General features: G+C 40.7%; 1 protein-coding gene across 7 annotated transcripts in view; it reads left to right on the top strand.

The window, feature by feature from the left end:
- The first annotated feature begins 2,795 nt into the window (after positions 1-2,795).
- Positions 2,796-24,196, top strand: part of ABCB4 (ATP binding cassette subfamily B member 4) — a 71,952-nt gene continuing 50,551 nt past the window's right edge. Inside the window, exons 1-9 of one of the 7 annotated variants that reach the window (XM_038556684.1) lie at positions 2,855-2,919; positions 3,048-3,133; positions 6,119-6,173; positions 9,909-10,059; positions 16,981-17,038; positions 18,628-18,819; positions 19,928-20,099; positions 21,140-21,264; positions 23,965-24,136. In XM_038556684.1, the coding sequence (XP_038412612.1) occupies positions 3,054-3,133; positions 6,119-6,173; positions 9,909-10,059; positions 16,981-17,038; positions 18,628-18,819; positions 19,928-20,099; positions 21,140-21,264; positions 23,965-24,136 (1,005 nt within the window). In that variant the 5' untranslated portion in view covers positions 2,855-2,919; positions 3,048-3,053. The other 6 variants (XM_038556687.1, XM_038556686.1, XM_038556685.1 and 3 more) reach the window with 6 other exon arrangements.

The following is a 24,196-nucleotide window of genomic DNA, read 5'->3' as shown; positions in this document are numbered from 1 at the left end:
AGCAGGAAAAGGACAAATACATAGATAAATGTCAGTGAACGTTGACTCTATAAAGTAATAACATTCTCATTAAGGGTCATAAATGGATAGAGAAAATTAAAGTATTTGACAACAATAGTGTACAAGTCAGAGGTAGACAAATGAAGTTTGAGAGCCATAAAATTTTTGCATGTTGTAGATGAGGAAAAGGTAGCAATTGTTAATTGAAGATACTTGCTATAATCCTTAGAAAGGGTTTCACTTTCAATAGATAATAAGAGAATATATCCTTAATGAGCTAAGATAAATGAAACCAAAATAATAAAAATATTCAATAGATCCAAAAGAAGATAAAAATTAACATTAAAGAAGAAAGATAAAATAAGTGGGACAAATGGAAAAGGTAAGATAGCAGAGCGGTGGAAAGACAATTCTGTATCAGTGAGAACAAAGGAGAGAAGTATCTCAAAATCCTACCTCAAAGAGAAAGTTAAGATTTCTTACCGCCTGAGTGTCATTGAGAGCGTCATCCAGTTTATTGTGGCGGCTTAAATATGGGCTTTGAATGAGTGAATAACTGGATGGATGCACAAGTAGGGTTGCTTCATTGTTATCAAAAACATAAAAGGAGCCCTTGGGATTGGCTCTGATACAGGCAAACACAGGAACACAGTTATGTTGGCATGGCTTATCTCTCCACAAACACCCACTTGTCCTAGGTTCTCACTTCTGATCTGAGACACGGAAAACCCACGATAAGCACTTTTTGAGGAACAGGGTTGTGAGTTGACTTAGGCAAACACATCTCATTACTGGGTGTGTTTTGTTTCTTTGTTTGTTTCATGGTTTTAGCTCAGCAGCTTGCTACTTGCTTCAAGTGTCTGCCGTTTTACTTCACCAAGATTCTTGCACAGAAACTGAAGAGGCTCTCATCCTTGTTGTCTACTGACTTATAACGTCCCCCGGTTACTACCAGGCCTTCTTTCAAACTAAGCAATTCCAATGACTTTAGTCCCAGAGTATTTTAAAACAGTGATCTGACCACCTGTTAGCCTTCTAAAGACAAGGACTTCTGGTTGATTCAAGAAAGAGAATCCTCATGGTGATGGTAGACTGGATAAAGGAGAACAAATATTTTGAAGGAAAAGTAACTCATGTAAGTTCATTTCTATCACCTAATTCAAAAATATGCCATAGTTTCAATCAACTCCAGCATGTTCTTCAAGGCATCCTGTGATCTGCCAAGGCAACAGGTACCAGGCAGAGCAGGACGGAGAGTGGCGCATTTGCGAGTGAGGACCAGAGCAGCTGCCTCCACTTGTCCTTCCTCATCAACTTCTTCTGATCTTTTAACCATAATACCAGTTTATCAGGTGCTTCCTATGTGCTGGGCACTCGGCATACATCATTTCTAATTCTAGTAACTCCCCTGTCTTATAAGGATTCAGGGATTGAATCAAGAATAAAACAGCCCAAGGCCAGACAGCTAGTACACGGCAGAGGTGAGATTCATAGGAGTGTCTACCCAACAACTCAGTTCCTGTGATACCTGGCACTGCTTTAAGGTTCTCGGGGAACCCAAGAAAGTCATGGGATGACTTTAGTACTAATAAGGCACAGCAGAAGGAAGGACCAGCAGGTAATCTGGCTACCTGATCAGGAGGAAAGCAGGCCATATTTGTGGAGCATACACTATGTTTTAGGCATGATACTAGATCCTCACTTTCTTGATTCACTTATTCCTGGCAGTAACCTGGAAAGGGAGTTGCCTTTATCCTGTTACTTACATAGGAGGAAACTGAAGCCCAGAGAAGTGAGCAGGGTTCACCTCACAGCGCTTACAGGATGTGAAGCTCTGGGTTTCAATCCCACTGGCTTCAAAGCCTTCATGATATATAGCTCCCTGTTTTAGATCCTTTCTTTTCAGGAAGAAAAGGAATCAGAAAGGGACGAGGGCAGCCGGGTGGCTCAGCGGTTCAGCGCCGCCTTCAGCCCAGGGCGTGATCCTGGAGACCCAGGTTCAAGTCCCACGTCGGGCTCCCTGCGTAGAGCCTGCTTCTCCCTCTGCCTGTGTCTCTGCCTCTCTCTCTTTCTGTGTCTCTCATGAATAAATAAATAAAATCTTAAAAAAAGAAGGGACGAGAACGCCATACAGGGCACTGGGGTAGGCGCTCTCTGTAGAGACAACTTAGTGTAGGGAGAAGTCTGAGATCAGAGCAGGGAGGCCGCGGAGGGCCCTGGAGACTGGATTCTGGCCTCTCTGATGCAGCCTCAGGCAGGATTCAGCGTCTCTGGCATCAATTTATTTTTGTAAAAAAAAAAAAAAAAAAAAAAAAATTGGATTTTAATTAGGAGATCCCTAACAGCCTTTCCAGCCCTAAAGTTCTGTGCCCCTCGGTAGTAAAAGGGCACCAACAGCGTGCGTCTTTTGCAAGGAGCCTAACGTGGTGATGTGGTGATTCGGGGCGGCCTCCGGAGGTGGTTGGGGTCCGGACCTGGGGACGCCCCCTGATTGTCGAGGGTCCGGAAACAGCCCCCCGCACGGGTGTCCAAAGAAAGCTGAGCGTGCAGAGCGTGTGGCAGTCCCTCCTGGGGGCTCGGGTGGCCCGCCGGGCGAGGCTCTCCGAGCGAGCGCGCAGGACACCGGGCTGGTCGCCGGCTCAGCGGCCGGGGCGGCGCTGCGGGGCGGGGGCTGGCGGCTCGCCCGGGGCGGTGTGGGGGGCGGTGGGGGGCGGGTGGGGGGCGGGGGGGGGGCGGGGCGGCCGCTCGGGCACCCTCCCCGGCGGCGGGGCTGCACGCGGCGCCCCTCACCCCCTCCCGCGCGGGGCGGCGGAGGGAGCCGGCGGCGGAGGCGTGTCCCGGCGCGCGCGTGCAGGGCGGGGGAGGCTCCCACGGGCAAAGTCCGCGCGCGGCTGCTCCGCCACACGGCCCAGGCCCCAGGTGAGTCGCGCCAGCCCCGCGGCAGTGTGCGCCCGGCTCGCACCCCTCGGTTGCGGGAGGTGAGGAGGCCGGTGCCCCCCGAGCTGGGCCGGGTGCGCCCCGACCCGAGGCTGTTGGTCTCTCCCCAGGTGGACATGGATCTCGAGGCGGGAAGGAACGGCGCGGCGCGGCGCCCCGGGAGGGCGGAGGGCGACTCTGAACCAGGCGGCAGCAGGTACCTCGCCCGCGGCCCCACGTTCGCACGCTCTCCAGCGAGGCTTCGGCAGCGGGCAGGGGCTGTTGGTGCCCGGGTCTCGGAGGCTTCACTGGAGGGTCCTGTCCAAGGTTCCGACTTTCCTCAAGGAGTGTCTCAGAGGCTCCTTTTGGAACGGATTTGGAAGAAGAAGCTGCCTTTAAAAATGCCACTTCCCCCAACTCTGTGCGGGGTGATTCGATGAACGTCTGTGCCCTGTAACATTCCCCGCATTATTATTTTTTTTAATTTTTTTTTAAATTTTATTTATGATAGTCACAGAGAGAGAGAGAGAGAGGCAGAGACACAGGCAGAGGGAGAAGCAGGCTCCATGCTCCGGGAGCCCGACGTGGGATTCGATCCCGGGTCTCCAGGATCGCGCCCTGGGCCAAAGGCAGGCGCCAAACCGCTGCGCCACCCAGGGATCCCTCCTCGCATTATTAAACTCAAAACTTTTACAGATTTTACCGGCATCACCTAAAATGATGAAGTTAAACTAAAGTTTCGTGCTATAGAGCATCAGACACCTGCTGTTGATGGTTGCGCCTTTTGAAGACTAGTGAAGCAGAAAAACAGCAGCAACCGCGGAAGCCCTCCTCCCCCAGTTAATTCCTCTTCCTCCTGTGTTATCCCCTCCCCCACCCCCACCCGTCTCGCAGCACCTCCTTGGTGGGCATTTCTCCCTTTGGGGCAGTGAGGTGGGGAGGAGGGCCTTGGGCAGCCTCATTCTTCTGTAACCTGCGCTCCCAAATCAGTGTTTGTTCAGATGCAAGGGGAAAACCTCCAGGCTTCGCTTGCTTGCTCCTCGCTCTCTGTGGCTGTGCTCTTGGGTTCTACCAAGGGGGCCTTGGTAGCCGCACTTCACAGGCCTTGGTAGGGGCAGAAGTGACCAGTCAACAGTGTGTGATTTTTGTTTCCTCTTTCAGTGTGGGAATAGTGAATCATTTTCGCCTTTAGCCTCCCATAGTTTCTGAGGCTGTTCCGGTCTCTGAGTTCATGCCAGGCCATCCAGAACTAATTGACCTATGTCATCAAGTAATCACCCAGAGGGACACATTTGTCAGGTTCTGTAGTGTGTCCTCAAGCTGCAAGGGGCCTGAGTAACCAACTGAAAATATGCCTGTCTCATGTTTAAGAGTCTCATGCTCTACCGACTGAGCTAGCCGGGCCCCTTTGTCTCATGTTTAAGCTAAAGAATTATTTTAGTCTGTTAACTTCTTCATACAGTGATACTGCCTTATTCCTTCTAAAGATGGGTGGTATTCATTCATAGAAAATTTAGTTTGCCAAATAGAATTAGAAAACAGATGGATGGTATTATTTCTACCAGAAAAAAAAAAGTGGTTTTCATCAGCTGGGACTGACTGTGAATCTATAAATAGATGGCATTTTTATGAAGGCTATTTATGTATTGCACTGGCTGAACATTTGATGAGTGCACAAAGGAGCTATCCCTGCAAAAGATGCAGTAATCCTCCAGAACCCAAAGGAGTTCTCAGAAGTGAAGTCCACAGCCTTGTATGGGAAATACCAGAGAACAGTTCAGAACAGAAATACAGAAAGTTAATAGTAGGTTAAGACCATAGGATTATGAGAGTACATGTTGAGACTAATTTTTATTTTTTTAAAAAAGCACATGAAGCTTATTCTTTCCAAGGAAGTCAAGGTCACTTCAGTTATTTGGGGCAAATGGCAAGTTAGTTATATGCTAGTTGCATTCATACTGCTATATTGCCTATAGCACCTTCTTTTGAACATATTTAGTGGCAGATGTCTGTCCTTTGATTTTAGCAAATGTTCTAAATAATTTGGGGTCAAGTCTTATGAGCAAAACTTCATCACATACCTAAACTAAATAATTAACAAATGAAGCTAAATAAGAGCATTTAGGGTTAAAAAATTCTCTACCCTCGTGGAGTTTACATTATTGTATGGAGGACAGACATAAATAATACTGCAAAATAAGTAAGCTACAGCAAATGTTAGAAGATGATGAATACTATGGAAAATATTAAGGCTAAGGAAATCAGGAGTGCAAGGAAGAAGTAGTTTGCAATTTTCAATAGGTGGTTAAGATAGGTCCTAATAGGAAGGCAGTATTTGAGCAAAGACTGGAAAAGCATGAGAGGAGAGAGCTGTGTGGGTGCCTGAGGGGACAGCATTCCTAGCAGAGGTATCTGACAATATAAAGACCCTGCTATGGAGATGTGTTTGGTGTGCTCACAGAACAGTAACAGCAGAGAGGTCAGGGTGGCTTGAAGCAAACAGGAATAGGAGTAAGAAATATGGTCAGAGAGATAACAAGGAGACCGATCATATAGGGGCCAAAATCCAATGAAAGAATTTTGGCTTTTACTCTGAGAAAAATGGGAGCCATTGTAGGCTTTTGAGCAGAGGAGTAGCATAATATGACTTGAGCTTGTACATGATTGTATGGGTGCTGTGTTGAAGGTAAACTGAAGTTGGCATAATTGAAAATACAGAGACTAGGCAGGTATTCTCCCAGGCTCTTGGGATAGCAGTAAAAGTGATGAGTAGTGGTTGAATTCTAGATATATTGTGAATGTTGAGTCAACACGATTTCCTGACACCACTCCTACAGTCCTTCAGAACAGTAGACTTTACCCTATTTTTAGAACAATATATATATTTTTAGCAACAGAATAATTTAATTGTTTGGCAGATATTAACCTATGTATTTTCTTTCTGTGTGCAAGCTCTGCAAGGAAGGCAACCATCTCTCGTTAATCCAGATATCCTTGTAGTACCTTGGACAGTTACCTTGGCACCCGGTGATTGCCTTGCGATATTTGTTAAATTAGATAATTTGGACAATTTGTAGGTATCACTGTTTCATATTTGAAAATATTATAGCAGTTGGATGTGATAACTATTCAAGTTTATATTCAGTTGGCTATGAAACATTTGGTAACAGTTTTAAATTCAAACAAGTATGTTTCTTTACAGCTACCAAGACAAGAAAAAAATGAAGAGAACGAAGCTGATTGGATCATTAACTTTGGTAAGCTGTGAAATATTAAATATGAGTAATTCTTGTTTTCATTCAAATCTGGTGTCTTGAAACAATAGTTATGGAGTCAGTGCTTTAAGATAGTCTTAGGTTGACGTCTTGTAGTCAATGGACCACATTCTCAAAGTGGATGATAAAAGAGGTAGGGGATAGGCGAGCAGAGTAGAGCAGAGCTAGGACTTGTATTCATAGCACCTCACAAAATAACCAATCTCAGGAAAACACATCTTTATATTTATTTCTCTCTCACACACACACATACACACACTACCACCATCACACCCTCCACTCACCCAATTTTGCTTAAAATAAGCTTTCATATAAAGAAAGTGATTATTAATTACAGAAATTTGGAAATAAGACATCTATGTTCACATTTGACTTCCAAGTAAATTGACTAAATATGGAAAAACTATTAGAGATTCTGACTATGTTTGACACAATCGTAAGTCAATTCTGACTATGTACCACAATCTGCTGGTACAAGCCAAGCCAACATATTTTTTGGAAGAAATCTAATCTGTTTTTCATTTGTAATATGCCTCAGAGAGGTGGCCCAAGAAGATGTTTGCCTACCTTGAGTAAGTACGATTGATTTCGAACTATGACAGCCATTATTCTGTAGCAAAGAAGTTGGTATTAATTGGCACGTCAGCTGAAATATCCAGCTTTGTAAGTAAATGGATGAAAAGACACCAAAACCTCCTCAGTCTCAAGTATTGCTGCACATTTCTCATGTCACCACACCACCACATTTCATTCTCTTCTCCCTTATTGTGTGTTTATTTGAAAGTGTCAGAGTTAAAAAATCAATGCTTTAGAGAATAAATTATAAAACTAAATCTGATTGGAATGCACATATTTTAAATCTGCCTCCTATAGCAAATAAGACACCACAAACCTTGAGACAGAAACTTAATATGTTTAATCTGAACTTAAAAGTTAAAATTTAAATTGAATTGAAATATAATCTTTTTTTAAAAAAAAGAAATATAATCTTTTATGCTTCTGAATAGATATTTTTAGTCCTGAGATGGGTTCAGGACAAACCTGTTTCTAACAAGAATTAGAAATTCATTGTTTTGTTGAAAATCATTTAAAACAAATTTAAATTTGCTTAGGATATTGCTGTGAAGTTCTTATATTTTTAAATTTAAGCTTGGAGACAATGAAATTTTATTTAAGTAGCATGAAAAACACTTAACATGATCCTCAATTTTATGTAAATGTTCACTATTGAGAACATGACATACTGACCTGATCCTGTGCTTGTATCTGTGGCCAGTAGACCCAAGTGCTCTATCTCCCTTCCCTCAGAGCCACTGAACCCTGGGAACACAAGTCCATTTTGTAGCAATTTTAGGGACACTTCTCCATTAGCTCTTGACTTTACCCACTCCCCTTGTTCTGCTCCAAGCTCTACCTGGCTTCTGACTTTTTGTCTCTTTTGGTGCACTTGCTTGCCCTGTATGTTTGAGGATGGAATTTGGCCTCTCCATACTGAACTTCTGGAACTCTGTGAGAACAGTTTGCACACCCCTCCTTCCCACCCAGTGTGTCTGACCTCAGACTGCCCTAGCCTGTTGCCTCTGTTTGACTCACCCTCAGTTCTCAAAGATCCCACTCTGCCAAACCTGACTCATCACTCAGTCTCCTGATGACTATGTCTCATCCCCCAAAGGAGGCAGGGTGAGGGAAATGGGTAGAAGGAAAAAATTTAAAAGAGGGGACAGGGTGACAGTGGGGTGGGGGTGGGCAATGGCTGGCTCAGTTGGTTAAGTGTCTGCCTTTGGCTCAAATCATGATCTCAGGATCCTGGAATGGAGCCCTGCATCAGGCTCCCTGCTCTGTGGGGAGTCTGCTTCTACTTCTCCAGCTTTGCTCCCTCTCCCTCTCCCTCTCTCTCTCACTCAAATAAATAAAAAATCTTTTAAAAAAGGAATAAATAAAAAAAGGGGACAGATGCAAAGGACAGAGGGGAAGGTATAGAAATGGAAATATAAGAGAAGATAGATGTAATCTAGAAGGCAGAAGAAGAAAGAAGACAGAGAGAGCCATAGAATGATCAATCAAGGGCAGCCCTGGTGGCGCAGCGGTTTAGCGCCGCCTGCAGCCCAGGGTGTGATCCTGGAGACCCGGGATCAAGTCCCACGTCAGGCTCCCTGAGTGGAGCCTGCTTCTCCCTCTGCCTGTGTCTCTGCCTCTCTCTCTCTCTCTCTCTCTCTCTCTCTGTCACTCATGAATAAATTAAAAAAAAAAAAAGAACAGTCTGTTCCTGTCTTATAAAAAAAAAAAAGAATGATCAATCAAAAATGTGAAGAAAAAGAAGTTAGGGCTAAAAAGACAGTGAGGGACAAAGCCTTTGGAATACTGTGATATTGATTGGCTGGTTAGTTCTTGGGTACTGTATGTGTCACTGTACTAACTGGTGTCAGCCTTCTAAGTGCTAGTACTAAGTACACTCTACATTGATAGTACTAAGTCCAAGACAGTTGGTGTGGCCCACCAGGCCTTTTTTACCTCTTTCTAATCTTATCTTCCACACTGTGCGCTTCAGGACTTCCACTGCATGGAGTTACCTGAGTGCTGCATGCGGTCTCTAGGCACCTTGCTGTGCTAAGCCGAAACACCTCCACTTTATCAGGACTCCGCATTTCTTCTTCAGCGACTTCTCCCTTATCTTCCAGATTCTGCAGTGAGCATTTTCTCCTTAAGTATGTCTTCCCTAAAGTACACATGTAGGCACTCCATAATGTTTTTTCATTCCGCGTCTGAGCTGCCTTTTCAAGGCTAACTTAAACCTCTTAAAGGGAACCTATCCATAAGACTCAGGGGATCTGTTTCCTCCCTATTTGTAATTCTCCCTCTGAAATATTTTGAATGTTGTTTTAAAGGATGTGATGTGTAGGTGCATGTGTGTGTATTTAATGTTTACTCCAAGCTGTTTTTAACTCACTACATAAGTAGCTCTGGAAGATCCAACAGTATTTCTTAATAGAACTAAACTTTAATCCTCTCTGGTTATATTGATGTCATTCAACCAAAGAAGATACTGATGAAATGGAATCAGATTGATTTCTTCACAGAATATAAAATAAATAGAATCACAAAATTAATCTGTCAATAATTTGGGTTGAAATCCTCCTTCTTCCCTATTACATTTATCTGCAACTACTGACCTTAAGTAAAAAGTACTGACCTTAAATAAAGAGTACTGACCTTAGGGGCGCCTGGGTAGTACAGTCGGTTAAGTGTCTGACTGTTGGTTTCGGCTCAGGTCATGACTTCAGGGTCCTGGGATTGAGCCCAACATCCAACTCCACACTCAGTGGAGAGTCTGCCTGAGGATTCTCTCTCTCCCTCTGCCTCTCCCAACTGCTCACTCTCACTTGCTTGCTCTCTGTCTTTAAACTAAATAGGGTGGCTATTTGCTCAATGGTTGAGCACCTGTCTTTGGCTCAGGGTGTTGATCCCTGGGTCCTGGGATCTAGTTCCAAGTCAGGCTCCCCACAGGGAGCCTGCTTCTCCCTCTGCCTATGTCTCTGCCTCTCTCTGTGTCTTTCATGAATAAATAAATAAAATCTTAAAAAAATAAAATAAATAGATAAATCTTTTTAAAAAAGTACTGACATTAAATAAAAATCCAAAAAACATATAGTTTTGGGGAAGGAAAAATTCTTTCCTATGAAGTATTTTTTTATTTCCTTTTTTTTTTTAATTTTTAAGTTTAGATATTCTGACTGGCAGGATAAATTATTGATGTCCCTGGGCACTATCATGGCCATAGCTCATGGATCAGGTCTCCCCCTCATGATGATCGTTTTTGGACAAATGACTGACAAATTTGTGGATACTGCAGGAAACTTCTCCTTTCCAGGTAAGCATTTGTCTATTTTTTTTTAAACATCCATTATACTCTTTAAACTGGATGAAAGATTAGAAGTTGATTTTACTATTCCTCATCTACTTGTTTAATGGTTTGCACTTCTAGATGACTCCAGATATCATAAGAAGTTATAAAATTATCAGAAAATTCCTCAAATACTCATTTATATTTCAACAAATAGGTATATATGTTTGACTTTTAAGACAGAATGAGGAAATATGCAGGAAGCTCTGCATCTAAATAAAGCAGGGAAGTCCCTCTACTTGAGGACGGTGGAACCATACTTGAATATGTCTGTGCAATGTCCATCTCTTTGGTGATGACTAACACATCTGAAAAGACCCCAGTTAGCATGGCAGTACTTCTCAGCTATCCTCAGCTTGTAAATCTGTTTCTTGTTTTCTTTCTATTTTCTCTCTTTCCACCCCTTTTGTTAAAAGTATATTCATTTTCTGTGTCTAATTTGTGGATCAACCAGGTTGACTGGAACTTGGTATAACACTTCATTAAAGAGTCGGTGTTTTCAGTATGAGAATGATGTGTTTTGAAACTCACACAGAGGAGTGTAATTACTGAAGAGCCAGAGGAGTCCCATAAGTTAATGCCTCTACAGGAGGCAAGAGCACTGGAGTCAGGTTCCGGTGGACAGTTATGTTCATATTAGTCAGATTAAACACAGAAGGGAAGATTTTGGTGCTTTCTACCAGACCCGATGGCCTAGTTCCTCCCAAGAGACCTTGTGGGTATAAGGCTGGAGAAGATGAAGTGAAGTTTTATTGGTACACAGATGGTGAAATATAAGGGAAAAAAACTGATAAAGGAAAGGCAGCCTACAGAGCAGATATTTGAGAAAAAGTGGACTCTATCATTTAGATCAATAAGGGTTTTCAATGTCTACTGATTGAGAGCTACATGTTTGGTTAGCATTGTAGAGCTTAAGTGTAATTATGATTGCTTGATTCAGCAATAGGGTCTGTTTACATAAATATTAATATCTTTTAGAAATCCAGTAAATGTGCCTTTTTTTCAAAATGATTTTTATCTATTTGAGAGAGAGAGAGAGAGAGAGAGAGATCAGGTGTGGGGAGGGAGAGAAACAAGCAGACTCTGCACTGAATGCGAGCCTGAAGCAGGGCTTGCTCTCATGACCCTGAGATCATGACCTGAGCTGAAATCAGGAATAAAATTAACTGACTGAGCCACCCAGGTGTCTTGTCTTTTGAATAATTAAAACAAGATCCTACAAAAACACAATTTATGTTCTAATACTATTGTTTCTGAGAAGAACCTCTTTCTTTTTTTTTTTTTTAAAGATTTTTATTTATTTATTCATGAGAGACACAGAAAGAGAGAGAGGCAGAGACACAGGCAGAAGGAGAAGCAGGCTCCATGCAGAGAGCCCGATGTGGGACTCGATCTCGGGTCTCCAGGATCACACCCTGGGCTGAAGGCGGCGCTAAACCGCTGAGCCACCCGGGCTGCCCAGAACCTCTTTCTTATAAAATAATAATAATGGTAATTTATCACATTTATTATCTGGTAGGTCCTATTTCACTTAACCTTCATAAAACCAATCCTACACAGCAGGTAATATTATCCTCTGTAACATATGAGGAACCTGAGGCTTGGAGAGGATAAAGACCTTGTCCTGAGTTACACAGCTGGTGGGGGTCAGGACAGAGTTCAAACCCAGGCCTTTCTGCTATCCAAACAATGCTCAGGACTATAGACATTATACTCCCAATGTAAATGATTATGTTTTCTCTCTTTTTTTTTTTTTTATTTATGATAGTCACAGAGAGAGAGAGAGAGAGAGAGGCAGAGACACAGGCAGAGGGAGAAGCAGGCTCCATGCACTGGGAGCCCGACATGGGATTCGATCCCGGGTCTCCAGGATCACGCCCTGGGCCAAAGGCAGGCGCTAAACCGCTGCACCACCCAGGGATCCCGATTATGTTTTCTCTTAAAAACAAAAATGAGGGGAGGGGCGCCTGCGTGGTGCAGTCGGTTGTGTCTGCCTTCAGCTCAGGTCCTGGGATAGAGCCTGGTGTCAGGTACCCTGCTCAAGGGGGAATCTGCCTCTGCCCCTCCCCCTGCTTGTGTGCTCTTTTCCTTTCTCACTTGCTTGCTCTCTTAAATAAATAAATAACATCTTTTAAAAAACACAAAAAATGGGTTTGGAAGATTTAAATAGATTACTTTGCTTGACCAGTGACCAAAATTTTATCACAAACACTATAAAGGTAAAATTGGAGCAAGATAGGATAATTTAAAAAGTCTTTAAGGGAATAAGGGGCAGGGATTTTCTATTTGTTTTCCTTTTACTTCTTAGAAGATCTTTAGCTCTATTATGTGTTTATATATATGGCAGGATAATCCATATTTGGACATGTCAATCAAAATTAATTTCAATTTAGGGTTAAAAAATAGATTAAGGGATGAATGGCTAAACAAAAGGAAGGCAATCCTAACATGCTACGACATGCATAAACCTTGAATAAGTCAGTCACAAAAGAGACAAATACTGTATGACTCCACTTATATGAAGTATCTGAAGTAGTCAAATTCACAGAAGTAGAAAGTAGAATAGAGGCTGCCAGGGCTGGGGGGAGGGGAAAATAGGAAGTTGCTGTTTGATGGGCATAGAGTTTCAGTTTAACAAGATGAAAAAGTTCTGGAGATTGTACAACAGTGTGACTACACTTAACACTACTGAACTGTACACTTTAAAGTGGTTAAGATGGTCAATGTTATTTTTCAACTAAAATTTTTTAAATTAGGTTAAATAATGTCACACACTTAGCACAGAAGAACTAGCGTTTGAACCAATTTTATGAGTCTTGTTTTTTTTTTACTAACACCAAAATAATTCCACACGTTTCTTATTTGGAACAGTGTGTTTCTAATTATGCAACCAAATAGCTTTGAAGCTGGGCATGGCAGATGAGTGTCATGTTCTGTGTGCCCAGGGCCAAATCCAAGGTCTCTCTGGGGAATGGCATGAACAAGTCACTTACAAACCTGTGATTGCTGGATCAATAAACTCACCAGAGTTGCCAACTCAGTTTCTGTAACCTCCAGATGAAGTTACCATTGGTTTTCTATAACTACATTTGTCATTAGGCCTATAGGCTTAGAGGATTTGTGATGGGAAGTCCCTCAAATGTTACTAATTTCCAATGTCCACTCTTTAGTAGTTTGTAAAGATAATATTGTCATACCTCTTTGGAGAAAGGGAAATCTTTAAATTTCCTACTCAGTCTAAAACCAGAGAGCTCACTGGTATGTAAAGAATTGTAGAGTTTAGCAAAAAGCATGAAAGTTGAGAGAATATCAGGTACTTAGCTGTACTTAGCCTGAGCAGAGCTCACTTGCTCATCTTGTAGAGATGATGCTTATTCAAAGTCTGTTTTTTAGAATTGTTAGGCTCTTGGACAGCTACACTTAATGGGAGCCAAATAGGGGATGTTAAAAGAAAAAAAAAAGGGTTTAAATTCCAAGAGGGTTTGACAGTAAATGATTGTGAACAGAGCACATCCTTGTCAACAGCATAAAGCTACTTGGTGGCAAAGTTTGTTCTCTGACAATGAAACAGTTGTACAGAAACTATGCACATTCTACATCTAAAACTTCAAGGACAGACTCGGAGGAGACTTTTTTTTTTTATGCAGAGTATCAGGAACTTGATCTATTTCATGTCAAGTCTATGTGACTGTAATATCTAGAAAATTCTGTAGAGAGATCAATACACCCTGCCATGATTGAGAGGAAGAGCCATATTGGAGACCCTGGTTACCTTAACTAACTACGGCCTGTGTTACCTGAACAAACACTCTTTATTTTGTGCTGTACATTTCCATGAGATAAGAGAAGTTCTAGGTGGAATTAAGGAAAGCAGACATTGGTCTGAGACTTAAAAATGACAGTCAGGACTCTCTGTGTCATGTATCCCTAGGTAATACCTAAGATAGGCAGTTACTTAGGCCCTTCACTTACCAGCTGTATGACCTTGGGCAAGTTACTTAACCTTTGTAATTCTTACTGTGCTTATCTTTAAAAAGTGATCGAAGACTTACTGATAGAATTAAATGAGATGATTTATGTAAAACATCTGGAATGTAGTAAATGATCAATAAATATTGGGGAGAATTAGCTGTAAAAACTTGGAAATGAAACAACCACTCTAAAATTCTGTTTCTTCATCCATAAAAGGAATGGATTTTATGGAAGCTCTCTAAAATGAAGAGGCAGCTTCAAGAATTCTCCATTTCCTTGTTCTGGGAAGCATTCAGGTAGACCAGAGTGAGACTTCTCCATCCTAGCACATTAGAATCAAGTGAGGATACTTTTTAGAAATGTGATTCTCTAGACTCAGCCGAAAGTTCTGATTTAACTGTTCTTGCATGGGAGCCTGGGCAGGTGTATTTTTTCAAGCTCTACATGTGAGTCTAACAGGCAAAATAGCATTGAGAACCCCTGAACCAGATAACTTAGTGATTGTTTATGAGACTGAGCTCTAATAAGTAGCATCTGAGAAGACCAGGCCTTGGCCCTTTCAAATCTAGAGTCCCATGGATTTCTAGGCCTAGAATTCCAGATCTAGGACCCCATAAGATGTCCAGATCTAGAGTCCCATGAGATTTCCTGATCTAGAACTCCAAATCTAGAGTCCCATGATTTTTCTGAGAACACATCTGACTTATGTTAGTCCTTGGGCAGTAGAAGCTCTCCTAGGAGCCCCTGGGTTACTAACTCAGACCTGGATTGCCATTCTTTGCTTGGACTCTGAGGAAGGAACATTTCAGATTTTCAATGTCCGTAGATTCTTATTTCCTAGGAGGAAGGATCAGTCTGAGTTATAATCATTGAGAGAATTGAAACATTTGAGGTAGGCATTGAAGGAGAGCAAAATTCGTTTCAGATTCTGCCTGATTTTTAAGTTCTGAGGGAAAACTAGCACTGTACACATATATGTCGAGTTTTCTCAAGATTTGAACAATGATTTCCACCATTACCAAGGTTTAGGGAGCTTGTCTGCCTCTAATTCCAAATACCGTTCCCATTTGGCATCTCAAAGCTACCATATTTAAGAACTCAGGGAAGAATTGAGCATATACAACTGACCTGATAAAAACAGAAGTAAAATAGGATCTGATAGCTGATGGAGAGCTAGATTAATAAGTGGAAACACTCTACTGTGAACATCAGCAGAAGTTACAGTTTTGAGGGAGAAATTATGCCACAGGCAGGGCCACCTGCTGGGTAATTAATCCTGACAGTAGTTTAAGTCTTAAATACATCTCGACCTTAGCCCTCTTTAGAAGAAAATAAAGAAGATACACCACAACCATAATACATGACTACTGGGTTATCTACATGTGATAAGTGAACAAAGACTAACTTCTGTCCTAGCATCATAGTAAATGGGAATTACCTATGCTGGTATGTTTTCTCAACAAATGCTGTGGTGATATTTTGTCCTATTATTTTGACATGGGCTGTTTCCTTTATATTTTTTCACTTTGTGTTTTTTTATTTTTAAAAAATATTTTATTTATTTATTTGAGAGAGAGGGTGAGCATGAGTGGGAGGAGGGGCCAAAGGGAGAGGGAGGAGCAGACTCCTCGCTGAGCGAGTTGCCTTATGCAGTGCGGGTGAAGGGGGGCTCCATCCCAGGACCCCAGAATCATGACCTGATTCAAAGGTAGATGTGTAACTGAGCCACCCATGTGCCCCTTTGTGTTTTTTTAAAAAGTGAAAAGAAGTCATTATCACATGTAACAATTAGTGTAGTATGAAGCTAAAAGCTCTATGTATAGTGTTAGGACCCTCAGCCTACTTGCTAACTGTGTGACTTTGGAGAAGTTACTTTATCACTCTCTGTCTCAATTTCCTCATCTGTGAAATGAGGATTCTTTTTTTAAAAACATATTTTATTTATTTATGCATGAGAGACACAGAGAGAGAGTCAGAGACACAAGCAGAGGGAAAAGCAGGCTCCACACAGGGAGCCCGATACAGGACTCGATCCCGGGACCCTAGGATCATACCCTGGGACGAAGGCAGGTGCTAAACCACTGAGCCACCCAGAGATCCCCAGAAATGGGGATTCTTAAAACAGTCCTACCTCATAGGGTTGTGATAAAAATCAAATGAATGAATACATATAAGTTGTTCAGAACAGAACCTGGCAGATAATAAATATTAAATACATGCTAGCTTTTATTAAAACAGGAATGACACATAGGCATTTTTATCAAATTAGTTCAAATTAATAAACAATATATTTCCTTCCAATAAATACTGCTTTAAAAATACCAGAATACAGTTTTGTCAGCAAACAGGATTTGGAATGCACATGATGACAAATTGTCAATGATCCACTGTTTCATCTTTAAATAACTCACTTATCTTCCTTGTCTCTAATCTTCTCTCCTTTACAATGCATGTAAGTCAGACTTTCTATTCCTCATGTTAAAAGGAAGCATGTAGGGAAAACACACATATATTAAAATAAAATGAACAGAAACAATTATCTGTAAAGTGCTTTTAACCATAAGAAAAGCGCCTCTTACATCTTGTATTTCTATTGAGACTATTACCATTTCTTTTTTCCTCCTCTGCCTTGTATATGCTCTGTATGCCCTCCATCAGCTCCTCTCTGCTGTCTTAGGAAGCTGCTTTGCTAAAGGCCTGAGACTGCCAGGGTCAGGGATGAACCTAGGGGGGCTATCTCTCTCCATCCTGGACCTGGATGTTCTCCACCTAAACCCTTGGACTTTTTATTTGAGTAAAGTGAAAAGAATTCATTGAGGTTGAAAGGAAAAAAAGATTCTTAAAACCTAGTAACACCTATTAATAGTTCAGCCTTTCAAAAATGTCTTATTTTTGTTTTGTTTTGTTTTTGTTTAGTGAATTTTTCATTATCAATGCTAAATCCAGGCAGAATTCTGGAAGAAGAAATGACTAGGTAATTGGCTAATACATATATATATATATATGTAGGTATTATACATATAAATATATGTATTTTATATGTAAATATGATGTACTTTTAGAAATGTTTTATTTGAGAATAATTGCAAACTTACAGAGAATTATAAGAATATACAAAGATCTCTGTATACTCTTAACCTTTTATTATATTCTTTGAACCATTGTTATCATTTTTTTAAGATTTATTTATTTTAGAAGTGGGGGTGGGGAGAGAGAGCGTGAGCAGCGTATGGGCAGAGGGAGAGGGAGAGGGAGAGAATCTCAAGTAGACTCTGTGCTGAGCATGAAGCCTGACTGGGGCTCCCTGAGATCATGACCTGAGCCTAAACTGAGTCAGCAGCCTAATGGACTGAGCCACCCAGGGGCCCCTGACCTATTCCTATCACTTACACCTACCTCCCTCACCTTTGGCATCTGAAGTAACTATCATACATCATCATGGCCCTTTACTCATAAATACTCAATATGTTACCTCAGCATAGGATACTCTCTTCATAACCACAGCACAGTTATCAATTTCAGTAAATTTAATATTGATACAGTACTTTGATCTAATCTACCATCTGTATTCCAGTTTTGTCAGTTGATCCAATAATATGCTTTGTGGCATTTCCCCTTCCTTCAGCCTTCTTAATAGAAATCTCAAAAGCCTGTAACATAATGTATGTATGTTTACTTATCAATTAATGTTGCTGATTTTTTTTAAAGATTTTATTTATTTATTCATGATAGTCACACAAAGAGAGAGAGAGGCAGAGACACAGGCAGAGGGAGAAGCAGGCTCCATGCAGGGAGCCTGACGTGGGATTCGATCCCAGGTCTCCAGGGTCACGCCCTGGGCCAAAGGCAGGCGCCAAACCACTGCGCCACCCAGGGATCCCCTAATGTTGCTGATTTAAACAAGCTCTATCTGTATGCTCCTGCAGACCTTGGTAAAATTATATAAAATGTCTTTGAAAGTATCAAAACTGAGTAAGGATACAGACTTTGCTCTAATTTACCTAAGACATTACTCAAAGTTAGTTTGAATTTATGACACTTTTAGCATACTATTAAATTTTTTTTTAATTCTGCTAAAGAAAAAGAGGATTTGTTTGGTTTTTGTGTGTGTGAGGGGGTTCTTTCTATAAACAATACAAGAAAATTTACTCCAGGAACTGTTTCACATGCTTGATCTTATTCCTATGCTTGTAATATGTGAATAGTAATGAACTTTTTCAATACAATAAGATATGCAAGTCTAGGATCTTAATTATGAAAGAAGAATCACAATGTATGTACAAATGGTCATTATCAGTTTTTAGATGATTCATTAACACCATTATTTTTTGCAGTTAACCACAAAAAAGTACCTGTCTTCTTTGGCTAATAATTCAAGTAAATGGATTTGCCATCATCCTCTTATAATTTAAGAAAAGAGAAAAAAAATTTTAATGGGTATTTGTTATGATGTCCTACACAATCTAAATAATTTCAATAAACTTAATTCCCAATTCTGAAAATTCTTCCTGAAAGAGATGAATAAAGAACAATATTTAAAAGAAACTTTCTAATTATTTCCAGGTATGCATATTATTACTCAGGGTTAGGTGCTGGAGTTCTCGTTGCTGCCTATATACAAGTTTCATTTTGGACTCTGGCAGCCGGCCGACAGATCAGGAAAATTAGACAGGAGTTTTTTCATGCTATTCTACGACAAGAAATAGGCTGGTTTGATGTCAATGACACCACTGAACTTAATACACGGTTAACAGAGTAAGTGTATCATTTATGTCATACTTTTGTAATGAAATTAACCACTAACTATATGAAAATTTGTCATGGTTAGATTTTAAATTAAAAAAAATTACTAAATGAAACTTTTGATATGTATTGGGAATAGATCATCCGACAGCCATTTCTAGCTTTTATAGCCTGTGCCACCATGTATTTTCCTTATCTGTTAGTTTTTTTCTCCTCAGTGATTTAGTTGGTTAATTTGAAACTGAGCTCACATCTTATATTTGTTTACCTCTCTGTGGAGCTTAGTACAGGTCCTGACTATGATCCTGATGTTATACATTCAATTAAGATGATTGAATGAATGAGTAAATGTGTGAATGAAGGCACAGTGAGATTTGTCTTAGTAATTGTTGGCTCTTCACTTATTTAACAAATATTTAAGGGCCTATTTATTATACACGATTCTAGATGTTTATGATATACCAGTGAACAAGACAAAGATCTCTGTCCCCAAGTTGTTTACTTTCTAGCAGGGGGAAATAGATGACAAACTTTTTCTTACGGGAGTTCCTGGCAAGAGTAGTGAGCAAATGAAATTAAAAAAAAAAAAAAATCAGAGAAGGTCAAGGCATTTAGGACCTGGTTGACCTCGCTAAGGACTTCAGCTTTGACTTGCAGTGAAATGGGCAGCCACTTGAAGTTTTGATCTGAGAAGTAACATGTTCAGACTTCCATTTTCAAAGGATCACACAGGCTGCTGTATTGAGAATAGAGTGGGTTGAGAGTAGGGCCAAGGGTAGAAGCCAGTAGCCCTTCCCTATGACTGTTGCAATGCACTTCCTAACCCCTACTTTTAAACCAACTGACTCACACATTCAAAATGTTAATGCTTCTTGAATAGAATTGACTAATTTAATAGCATCAACTTTAATGATACGAACTTCTTAGAAGCATGAACTGAACCTGAATTTCTTCCTTTGTACAGTATTTGGTGGGGGAAAGTACCATTCAAGAGGCTAAGACTGTGAACGAGGCTTGCAGTAGTGTGAATGAGTTTTACCTGTGTGTTTGTCAGATGTCTACTTCTGCTTTCTAACTGAAGACCTCCTGCCTGTAACCACTTAAGTGTGATCTTTTTTAGTGACATCTCCAAAATCAGTGAAGGAATTGGTGACAAGGTTGGAATGTTCTTTCAAGCAGTAGCCACGTTTTTTGCAGGATTCATAGTAGGGTTCGTTAGAGGATGGAAGCTCACCCTTGTGATAATGGCCATCAGCCCTATTCTGGGACTCTCTGCAGCTGTTTGGGCAAAGGTGTGTGAAACGGGAACATTTTCACATGTGTTAGCCAACACATATGAGAGTTATTTTCAACATGCAGGGTTCTGGTTCTAATAGTTGTGCATATCTGTGTTACATGTCAGTTGAAACCACATTTAAAAGCATGTTGTGAATGCTGTAATAAAGAAATTTATTTTTAAGATGATTTAAAATGTCAGCTATTACCTCAATTGTAGATTTTTTTGCACTGCTATTATTTCTGTGGGTAAATCTTCTGGCATAGTACTTTAAACTACTTAAATGGTTTATATCCTTATTTAAGGAAACATGATTTTAAAACAACATTTTTCTGAACGATTGAATGAATATAAATTAATGAATCCAAATTAAGTTTAGATTTGTTTTATTTACTTTTAATTGTTACCAGTGACAGTTAAGTGGCACTCTGCCAATTTTGCCTTGCAATAAAATATATATAACCTGTTCTACTTCAGACAATGCTGAAGAATTGAGAAATTTGACTGACAATTCTTGCTCTTTTGGAGGTTGATGATTTGCTTAGGAACTTACTTGTACTCATTTTATTTCAATTATTCCTTTACCTGTTTCCTGTAACATCTAGTTTAGCTTATGATTAAGTAGAATGTCCATGAGTAGATCTGGAAGTAGTTTCCATAGTCATTAAAATTGTGATACAATAAAAGAAAGAAGAGTGACTTTCCAAAGCAATCAGGCTTTATTTTAGTTTATTTTGCAATTAGCAGAGAAAAAAAAAAAAACACAGTAGATGTGGCACTTGACATTATTCCTCCAGACACTATTCAAAGATTATATTTTCTGTTCCTGATCTAGAGCATGTATCATCAGAGTGGATCAGATCCAGCCTTTGTAGGGCGGGGGTGGAAGGAGCCTCTGGATCTTGGACACTGACTGCTTCATGACTTCATGACTTCAGTGTTTGGGAGAGGATAGGGTTTGGGAAGAAAAAAACAAGTTAAAGAGTTGACCAGACTGCCTTTTTTACTCTCCCCCACCCCCAATACAAAATTCATGAATGTTTCTTCTCTGTCCAGATACTCTCGGCATTTAGTGACAAAGAACTAGCTGCATATGCCAAAGCAGGAGCTGTGGCGGAAGAGGCTCTGGGGGCCATCAGGACCGTGATAGCCTTTGGAGGCCAGAACAAAGAGCTGAAGAGGTCAGGAAGGTTCTTTGTCCACTGGTTCAAAGAACCTACTTTTGCTTTCCCACATTTGCTTTTTGTTGCTCATTCTTTTGTGGTGTGTGTTTACCAATTTCCTTTTCTTAATATTAACCCCTCCCCCCCAAATATAGGGACCCCTTCCTGATTCTGAAGTTTAACGTCATCTTCTTCTTTTTTAAAGATTTTATATATTTGTTTGTTTATGAGAGACATGGAGAAAGGGAGAGGGAAAAGCAGGCTCCCTGCGGGGAGCCTGATGCGAGACTAGATCCCGAGACTCAATCCCAGGACCCTGGGATCACGACCTGAACCAAAGGCAGACAGTCAACCACTGAGCCACCCAGGTGCCCCTTAATATCAGCTTCTAAAGCAGAACTCTTACCCCTTTTATGTTCCATGGCCTCCTTTGACAGTTTGATGAAGCTGATGGACTCCCTCCTTAGAATAATAATTTTAAATGCATAAGACAAAATACAGATGATTACAAAGGAAACCGATTATAATGAAGCACAATTTTCAAAATATTTTTAAATTGTGACATAGTAAATATCTGATTTTGTTAACATATTAAACAGTAAGAGCAAACTGTGGGTTCAATAACTACTGTAACTCTGAAGTAGAAATGCACTTAAAAGATGTTTGAAGATACTTGTTTCAATTGTAACATGATATAAAAATGATCTGGATAAGGGATCTCTAATGGCAACAAAGTCATAGTTACTGCTAACTCCATAGTGGTTTGTTGCCTGTGCTGATAATCTGAGGAAATGCTACATTTCAGGTACAGGTACTGGTTAGTGAAAAAAAAAATTTTTTTTCCACATTCAAATTCCTTGACCATGGATCGCTTGACCAAGTAGCCCTGCTCTAAAGGAACCTGATAGACAGAAACTGAAATGTCAGAACAAAGCCCCCAGAAAAAGGCTATTCTGCTTTTCTTTAATGTCCCCGACCACTTTTCTTTAAATAACATGCCCTAACAGTGGACGCATGATCCGGCATCGAGTCTTCTCTCTCCCCATTTGGAGGGACTCCTGATACCCGCAACTTCTTGCAAGGGAAATTCTCTGGAAACTCGCTCTCATTAGGAGCAAAGTGTCCCGCATTCTGTCCATGTTCTTTTCCGATCCCTCTATTCGTCCAGCCCCTTGCAAGACCACCTCATTCCTGGTTCTCTAATCTCTTCTTTTTTCTCTCTCACTGCTGCTTCCTGCACACAGTAGCCCACACAGAGCACACAAACTCTCACTGGGACCTCAGGATGTGAGTGTAATCACTTCGGTTCCATTAGCGGCAGGAAGTAAGCTGCCTGAGTGAAGGTAATTACAGCGTGTCCTCGTCACCGGAGCCTGGTGTCACGCTGGGGCTGACCTGAATCTCCCGGGGCCACCCAGGACTAATCACAGCGTGGCCAGCAGGCGGCCGGCTACCTCCCTGGGGACACGAGCAAGGCACACACACACCCAGGAAGTTGGCTGCTTTAAGTAATTAAACAAAGAAACGTTTCGGTGGCAACTACATTAAAAAAAGAAAAAAAAGAATACATTCACAGTGTCTCATTTGGTTACACTAAAAAAAAAAAAAAAAGAAAGATATTTGGTTTTGGTTAGAAAGACACTATTTTTATGACATTTTCCCCACAGATATTTTCCTCATTTTAGCTGTAATGTATTTTTTTTTCTGATTTTAGGAAGCCAAAGTTAGATTTTACACACTTTCTGTTTCTAGCATGGAAAGGCAGATTTAATGTAGACTGATGTAAAAAACAAAAATTGTAATTTACCAGACCTATTGTAGACATTTATACCTTTGTATCAAATCCTACAAACCAGGAATATGAATTTTAATTACTATTCAAAAACACCATAGAATGTGCACTATTCAGGAGTTTGAATTCTAAAACTGTAATAGTAATAATAGGAATAGGAATTACCAGGTTTTGCCAACTGTGTGCCAGGTACTACTCTCTATAATTATCTCTCAGTATCAGAATTATCTTGCAAGGTAGGCATTATTAACTCCACTTTATAGTTAATGTAACTAAAATCTAGAAAAATTGAGTAAGAACCCTGTAAGTAGTAACCACTTTATTACCTTGTACCCTGGCCTGACAGTCAAAGATCAGCCTAACCAAAAAACAAAACAAAACAAAAACCAGAACAAAACAAAAAGCAAAGGCACACGTTTAAGTACAAGAATGTGTAAAATTCCCATGCCTCATCCAATGGCGCAATCGAGGGAGATTGTCCTCTTCTCTAGAGAAGAAAAATTGAGTTGTGTAAAGAAGCTAACTAGTTTGAACACCCCAAAAGGTTTTTATATTTTAGGGCCATTCTTGATTGGCTTGGTTTCTCTTCTTCCACCTGAACCTTGGCTGGTGGTGCTGGCCATGAAGGTGATAGTGAAGGTTTTGCATATCCCAGGAGTGAAGCTCCATTCTGGGACAGCTATAGGAACACTGGTTAGACTGGTAGGGACCAGGGCACATGAGTCCAGGCCAATAAAGAGAAGGCTCAGATGGGCTCTAGTCTTGGCTGGTCCTGGACTGGCTCAGTTCCCAGGGAGCTGGGTCTCAGCAGTAGCTTCTTACTTCATTAGCTTTGTTCCTTAAATTTCCAACTATACAGGAGACAAGTATGGCTATGATTATGGACTGTTTTCTTGATACAATTTTTCCCCCTCATTTTCTGATAGGTATGAGAAATATCTAGAACATGCCAAAAAGATGGGAATTAAAAAAGCTATTTCCGCAAACATCTCCATGGGCATCGCCTTCCTGTTAATATATGCATCATATGCGCTGGCCTTCTGGTATGGATCCACTTTAGTTATATCAAAAGAATATACTATTGGAAATGCAATGACAGTAAGTAGTCTTTCTAATATTCGTGAAGAAACCAAACATATTGTTTATCCATCTACCTTG

The sequence above is a fragment of the Canis lupus genome, chromosome 14 (assembly GCF_011100685.1).
Source record: "Canis lupus familiaris isolate Mischka breed German Shepherd chromosome 14, alternate assembly UU_Cfam_GSD_1.0, whole genome shotgun sequence".
Taxonomy (NCBI): Eukaryota; Metazoa; Chordata; class Mammalia; order Carnivora; family Canidae; genus Canis; species Canis lupus.
This window is presented reverse-complemented; position numbering and strand designations above follow the sequence as displayed.